The sequence below is a fragment of the Frankliniella occidentalis genome, unplaced genomic scaffold (genome assembly GCF_000697945.3).
Source record: "Frankliniella occidentalis isolate FOCC.00 unplaced genomic scaffold, Focc_3.1 Scaffold85, whole genome shotgun sequence".
Taxonomy (NCBI): Eukaryota; Metazoa; Arthropoda; class Insecta; order Thysanoptera; family Thripidae; genus Frankliniella; species Frankliniella occidentalis.
In genome coordinates this window covers 182113-189709 of record NW_026267214.1, presented here as the reverse complement: position 1 = coordinate 189709, position 7597 = coordinate 182113, and the positions used below count along the sequence as shown (strand labels likewise).

Here is a 7597-nt window from a genome sequence, read left to right as displayed (position 1 = left end):
GCATGCATAATTAATATTACCTAAAATTCAGAAATAAACAATTTATTTAGACTCAAAGTGCAATTGTAATATAAATGTCTTTGTATGTTTATAATATTTTCTACTGTTTCAGATTATTTTAGAACTGTTAGTCTGATCATCAGCTTGATTGCACAGCATCGGGCATTAAAATAAAATGAGTTGCGTACATGAATGACTGTAACTGAGGTGCTAGATGCCCCACCTTACCCCAGTGGAAGGGCTTGTTAAGCTTGCTTACTTGTGCATGAGCTTTTTTAAAGTCATATATGCTGGGTTTATGTGATAATTATCATGCAAGATGTGCATACCATTCTTACACGCGACCAACTCTACCAAAGTTATGAAAATTGGCTGGCCAAAAATCCATTAATTTAGCTTTTTAAAACATTTGTGTGGGGTAGACTTTTAATGTTTTATGTGCTTATATGACAGACTCTTGGCCGTATGTTTATTGAACAACGTTGGTTGTAGGGAAGTATTTCAACTGAAACACCAATGTGAAACAAAAGAATTTTCTGAATGAGAAATACTTGTGATAACTATTATGATTTAAAGAAATAAAATAAATGTAAACAAATGTTTAATTTTTAATTCAGCCTCTTGTCTACTTTGTATCCTCAACAGAAACAATTTGACCTGCAACATGAGCACAATCTTTGCCTTTACTGAAGGCCCAATGATATTGGCTGGCCCACCTAATGAGATGTATCCAGTATGCTTTACTTTGTATATAAGTAGTTAAGTGAAACTGGAAAATGTCAGGAGTCCACTTTCCGTAAGGTTTTTCCTTGCATTGTTGTATCTTGAATATTTTAGAACTATAAATTTAATTTTTTTTTTTCGGGGAGTTCAGAGCTCTACAACTCTACAGTTGCGAGCGATGGTTGCCTCTTGCTCAAGTGGAGAGAGGATACAGAAGGGGGACAACTCACCGGTTTTGGCTGGCTAGGTACTGGCTTGGCGCTTGGCGGCATGATTAGACCGAGGGGTGAGGGGATGCCCTCTGACATCCAAACCATTCATTACAACAGCAATATTTTTTTTTTTTTTAAAAGGCCTTAATGCCTAGAGTGGGCTTTATTTTGTACCTTTTGAAGTCTTTGACCAGATTAGATAGACCGATAGGTTTTATGTTGGAGGGCGAGTTGGAATGAAGAAGGAGTTGAGTAATAGTCAATCTCTAGATCATGGCACTAACCCAATGGGGCTCCGTCTGACTGACTCAGACACTTTCCAATTTTGAATGGCAGGGCCACATAGTTAAAGTTCTTGTAGAATACCCATTATAGGGATTGTGTGTGTGTCATTATGTTAGGACTGAGCAAAGATTCTAGAGCTGGTACTAATTAATTTGAAAACAAATTTTTTCCAACAAAGCTTTTTCTTTTATTCCTGAACAACAAAGTATCGGATACAATAGTATTACTAGTAACAATACTGTATGGTGACAAACCGTGAAAGGTTTTACTTGTTTTGTTTCACTTTCATCAATCCATATCATTGGCTAGGAAAAGCTCTAATTTTATAGAGTATGAAAACACTCAAATGGGGCAAATTCTTCAGAAGACAATGTATTATATGAATATATACACAACATTTAGAAGAGATTGACAAGAAATTTCTAGAGAATTACATTTTTAATTATTTCTGAACAGAAAGTTGTAGGATAATTAAATATTGTAATCGTCTCGCTAGATTTAACATAAGATCTACCTGGCAAATTAAGGTACAAATTAAGCAGGAAACCAAAGAGTAAAGAGGTAAAATGGCTGCCTTACATCATGGTAAAAATTATTAGAAAACCAACCAAAAAACTGAGGTGCAGGATGGACACTTAGCAAAACAGTTAACAGCATCTGGAAGAGAAGAAAACATTTACTCAAAGAAGCTAGGTAGAGGAGGCAAGAAAAAATGAAGTTTGTTTCCTCCCTGATTACTCAGGTTTGTAATAATACATCATATACCATCAAGGTGAAGTTTGGTTAGCACACACATTTTTCTAATAAAGAAATGGAACAGTAGAGGTAATATAGTATGATTCAAGGAGAAAATTATTTGTATTCGAACTCCTCACTTCTAAACAAACACTACTGTTGTTTCACTTTTTTCAAATATAACTATGTATTTGATAACTGCAATCAATTGTACCATATCATGTTCAACAATACAGAATATCAAAATACTTCGTTGTTTCAGTACAATAATTGCTTCATAAATAATCAAAATGCAGTCTTGTATATAGACGACATGATTAGCATACTAGTGTGTATAACATTTAAAAAAAAAACTACACTGAGAAGACATCTGAGAGAACTCTGTAGCTCATTACAAAGATAGTAAAGGGAACACCATTCAGGAATGAGCTTTACTGAAAGTAGAACTATGAAGTAAAACCTCGGAAAACATTCATGTAATTGCTGAAATTTGTGTCAAGGTACCAAAACAAATTGATCCATGGTACATTTAAGTGCAACAAGTAAACAATTAGGCCACAAATTTTTGTTGGAAAAAAACTAACTTGTGCAGTGATATTGAACACTTCATAGACAGTTATACTTTTAGGGGCACTCAAAGTATAGTGAAAGCATGCTTTTATTTTTACCATCTTTCCTGAACAAACCAGAGTGAAGCGACAAACATAATGTCACAGAGAAGAAACCGAGATGAAAGAGGGAAATACTTAACTTGCATGACACATTCCATACTCAGAACCAAACCATTGCACTGCTTTGTTGGCCAAGGTAAGGTTCCTGACCTAAAGATGTTCTAAGAGTCACTCTTTCAGCTACTAGAACAATGGCGTCTCCAGCTAATTAATGATATGTTTTAACAAATTTAAAATACTCCATTCCAATTATGGGGGGAAAAATCACATTTAAAAATTAGTCAAGAAATTGAATTTTAAATGCTTACTACAAGAGAAACAATATCCAACTTACTAGGTTTGTGCATGTGAACTGCACAGACTTTGGTTCCTCAAATTATCCAGAGCACATAACATTTTAAAAATAATTTAACTTTCAGGATTTAAAACCAACATACTGTCCTACTGTTGCAAACAGGTTTGTTGAGTTAACTTTTGTTTTAGTTTCATGATAGAAAATGTTTCACTGCAATCAGTCAAATATAAGTTTCCAAAAAATATCATTCTGTTAAGAAGGGAACTACCAGTGTTAGTTGTGATTTGAAAGGAATTTTGCAAAACAAAATGGCAATGACGTCACAACTTTCAGGTGTTTGAGCCAAAGACTGGCAACATTTCAAATAAAGCCAACAAAAGATGTGTCAAGTACCTCAAAATCACAAACATCAACCAAGAAACAGAGGTAAGTCAGAGTGCTCAAACAAATACTTTTCTAAGATGAACTTTGTATTACTTGCCTGTTCCGGACATCAGAAAAAGAAATAACCTTTCATGTCTAGAACATAACAAGTGAAAATAACTGTAATTAACAATTAACATTATTAGGTACCCTATGAACATTAAGAAATATTTACTTGTATATACAAAGTTAAATCACATAGTCATAAAGTAAACATTATAGAAAGACAAATGTATAATATTGAATATGGAACAGAGATGCCATATTCAGACCAGACCAGCCCCTTCAATAAATCACTAACTCTTGCAAAACAGTATGATAAAACTATTACATGAAGTTCTAACAGTTTATTACTCAAAGTATAAGGCCCATTGTCACTTTACTGGACTCCACAACAAAACACAAGTTGCAACAATTAATCACATTAACGATGTTGCAGGAGTCAAAGAAAACAGGAAAAGAGAGAACATCTCACTTTGAACAAATCCAAAATTGATATATCAATTGTCAAATTTGATAACACTTACTTTGACAAATTAAAGTTCAGTAACAGGCTCACTTGTTGTGAAATGAGGTTCTTCGTTCTTCAGAAATCAAATGTTTCCAATATTTTTCTTTCTAGAAATTAGAGAGTAAGTGTTGCAAACTGATTAACTTGAGGGTTAGCCAATTGACAAATGAAACTGCTATGGTTTTTACAGGGTTTCAATAACTTGTTTCTGAATTCATCTCACATTAATTTTAATTAGATCGGTACTGCATTAATTATTTTTCAGTTAACTAAGATACATGTCAAAAAATAAACTATTACCTTACATAACTGCTACCGTAACAAACTGATCAATCAAACAATTAATCAATCTATAATAATACAAGGTATAACCATTTGTATGACATCACTCACAATGAAATAGATGCAGAACAGAAAATAACATAAAGTAGGTGCTCCCCCTGATTTCTATTGCAGTTTGGGCTAAAGATGACATTTCAACCTTGTAAGCATGGAGATTGCATACTGTCTATTGCTTGCTTTATCCCATTGACTAATCTTTTACACTGTGGTAGTTAAAAAGGGAAACAGGTATGTGAGGGCATATCAGAGTATCATACAGCTACTGAATTCAACAAATATTTATGCATCATTGTTAAATTATTTGCTTCCAAGCATCCATGGTATGGAAATCCATGTACTGCTATTTATGGTTGGGTTTGCTGAAGAGCTTGGGACAGTCCTCGTATCACATTTTTATCCAAATTTACAACAAAGCGGTCCAGACTTTTTTTAAAATGGAGGAAAATTACAGGCAACTCCAAGTTAGAGTTGTCCAAAACCAAAAAGCATGGGTTAAATCTGTAAATATTGAAGAGAAAAATTTCCAAATGCTGTATAACATACTCTTGGAGTAAAAACTTACAAATATACAAGTTATTAATTAAAATCCACACAGGATTATTACAATAATAATACCCCATAAGAAAATAATGGGTCCATAATATGTAGCATTGGCAAAAATTTTAATAGAAAGAAAGTTGAAAAGGAACAATATGATTTATTAACTGTTACAGTGCTCATGTAACATTAGTTTCTATGTACAAATATTGATGGATTCACACTTTTCAGAAAACTATTGCTTAAAATACAAAGTAATACAGGAATGCAGTGTGGAACTAGGTTTGGTCAAATGACAAGAAATGTATGTAACATGTAACCACTCAACTTCATTCTGCATGTCATCTCAATGACACTATTCCAAGATTATAGATAGATATCAGATAGTAGTGGACCAAAACAACTTCTAGTTAACTTTTCGAAAATATGAATCAATCGCCTTCTCACTAAACTTGCAGGTTATGTAAAGCCACATCACATCGTTTAAATCACAAACATAACATAATGTTATGGCACAATGTTGAAGTCCATCACATATTGACACAGTTCATTATTACAAAATTTTGTACCACCGAGTGATGTGACAGCACAATGTGATTGCACTGGATGTGCTCCTTAAAACAAGACTGGAAAAAGAGAGAAAATGACGTTTACAGGAATTGACACACATTATTACAAAGTGCTCAAAAGTTTTATTGATGTTGATGTAAAAGTTCTTACCCAATGTTTAAAGAATTTCCTAAGAATTCTGTTGCTGATCTGTAAGTCGAGTTTTAAACAACACAGTTTCATCAAAAATGTATTGCTTTAGAGTCTCTTTGGGCAGGTCATCAAGCTCCATTGAAAAACGGAATGGTTCCTCTGCTACAGGCTAGAAAAAAAGGATGCACTCTCAATTTAGGGCTTCATAATTTCTGTGAAAAAATAAATTACCACCAATATATGTTCAGTGGAACCCTTAGAGAAAACAAAAAGGACCAACCTCATCAGCTGGGTCATAGTACTGCTCTAGGTAAGGGTGAGCCAACGCTTCCTCTACGCCAATGCGATTGTGTGGATTAAATGTCAGCATCTTGTCAAGAAGATCTAGGGCTTTTGGATCAGCATTTGGGTACAATTTTACCCATGGAACTTTTGGCTTGAATGGTAACGACTGCAAGTAGTTCCTCGCCTAGAAATGGAAGAACAGCCATTTAGGAGGTAAATACAAAGTATATCCAAACATGATTATTTTATAGCTGCCCTCAAAACCTAGATCAAACCTTTTCATTAATGATGCATTCAAGATCTTCTTGCGTTGGTGACCCAAGGACTCCAAGGATGTGGTTTAATTGATCAAGATAATGCTTTCCAGGGAAAATCGGTCGGTTTGACAGCATTTCAGCCAGAATACAACCCACGGACCAGATATCTATTGACTTATTGTAACCCTACAAAGTAGATAGAAATACTATTACAGATTGAAAATAACATAAATTGAGTGGCAGTGGTCAAATAAAAACCAAGAGCCACCCAAAAATCAATTTCTACTTTGCTTATGAGCTCACCTTCGAATTGAGCATGATCTCAGGTGCTCTGTACCATCTTGTGGCAACATACTCGGTAAGGAAACCAGTATGATCATGGTCTGGATCAGCTACTCTTGCCAGACCAAAGTCACAGATCTGCAAATGTGTCAGTATAGTGATAAAAATCAATTTTCACATTGTTTAAGTTCTATAAAGAGGAAGGGAGAAATTTTATTTAACACACCTTGAGATCACATGTTGTATTTAGAAGCAGATTACTAGGTTTAAGATCTCGATGCAAGACATTTGCTGAGTGAATGTATTTTAATCCACGTAGAATTTGGTACAGGAAGTAGCAAATGTGATCATTTGACAACCTCTGCAAAATAAATAGAGTTGGGTCAATTAAAAGAGCTCAAGTCTTCGCTAAAGTAAAAGTTGTGATAAAGACAGGAGAATAACTTCAACAGCTCATTTACTGTATTTACCTGGGTTTTCAGAAGTTTGTATAAATCTGTCTCCATGAGGCATTGGACAATGTACACATCCCGCATATCATCAATGGTAGTAGCTCGGAGGATATCACGTATATCAATAATCTAGTGGAATGTAAGAAAATTATTAGAATAAAATCAGAGCAAGAAAGAAAGTAGTGAACACATACTTTCGTCATTATAAAATTAACATCACTTACATTTTCATGTTTAAACCTAGTTAAGATCTTGATCTCTCTTAACGTCCGTTGGCAGTACGTCTGATGTTCAAAGGGAGATATCTTCTTTATGGCCACCTTTGTTTTGGTTTCATCATCGTAAGCGGATCTGCAACAAGAGGAGACAAGTTTCAGTCACTTCAAACTGAAAATCACAACGGCGAATTGTGGGTGGGGGTCTGAAGACGTGGGAGGGGGGGGGGAGAGGAGTGTGGAGCGGCGAGGTGCGGAAGAAGAAGAAGAATACGGCAATAATTGGGCGCGGCGGATAGAAGAGGGCCGGCAGGGCCGGGGGCGGAGCGCCTTGAGGTCGAGCCTCGGCCGCCCGGTGGGCACACTGGTCGAGCGGGTTGCCTACCCCTACTCTTACAGGCTGAAGCAGCAGCGCAGCAGCGCGTGGCGGCGCATGGCGCACGCCCGCCCAGTGCAGCGAGGAGCGCAGCAGGAGAGCCGAGATGGCCGAGTTGGCAAAAGCGGCGCGTGGGGGGAAGCGGAGCAGAGTTTACGAGTCAGGGAGGGAGGACCACGACCAACCCCGGGGCCCCGGGCGCGCCGCCCTAAACAGGGTCCCACAGCAAAGCAACGTCGCGCTGGGGCTGACTCTCATAAGAAAGGAGAGCAGGGGCGGGGAGAGGGGGAGGGG

General features: G+C 36.5%; 2 protein-coding genes across 3 annotated transcripts in view; one reads left to right on the top strand and one right to left on the bottom strand.

The window, feature by feature from the left end:
- LOC127748706 (serine-rich adhesin for platelets-like) overlaps window positions 1-598 on the top strand; it is a gene marked incomplete at its 5' end in the record, with an annotated part of 46333 nt that extends 45735 nt beyond the window's left edge. Inside the window, 1 exon segment of the mRNA XM_052269196.1 lies at window positions 1-598.
- Window positions 599-1383: 785 nt separating this feature from the next.
- The window catches only part of LOC113210891 (mitogen-activated protein kinase 1), a 33704-nt gene continuing 27490 nt past the window's right edge, over window positions 1384-7597 (bottom strand). For both annotated transcript variants that reach the window (XM_026429080.2, XM_052269181.1), the window contains 8 exons: window positions 6937-7063; window positions 6731-6841; window positions 6487-6621; window positions 6282-6398; window positions 5997-6164; window positions 5717-5905; window positions 5455-5605; window positions 1384-5360 (listed from right to left, as the gene is read on the bottom strand). In XM_026429080.2, coding sequence (XP_026284865.1) covers window positions 5474-5605; window positions 5717-5905; window positions 5997-6164; window positions 6282-6398; window positions 6487-6621; window positions 6731-6841; window positions 6937-7063 — 979 coding nt within the window. In that variant the 3' untranslated portion in view covers window positions 1384-5360; window positions 5455-5473. The remainder of the gene's footprint in view (window positions 5361-5454; window positions 5606-5716; window positions 5906-5996; window positions 6165-6281; window positions 6399-6486; window positions 6622-6730; window positions 6842-6936; window positions 7064-7597) is intronic.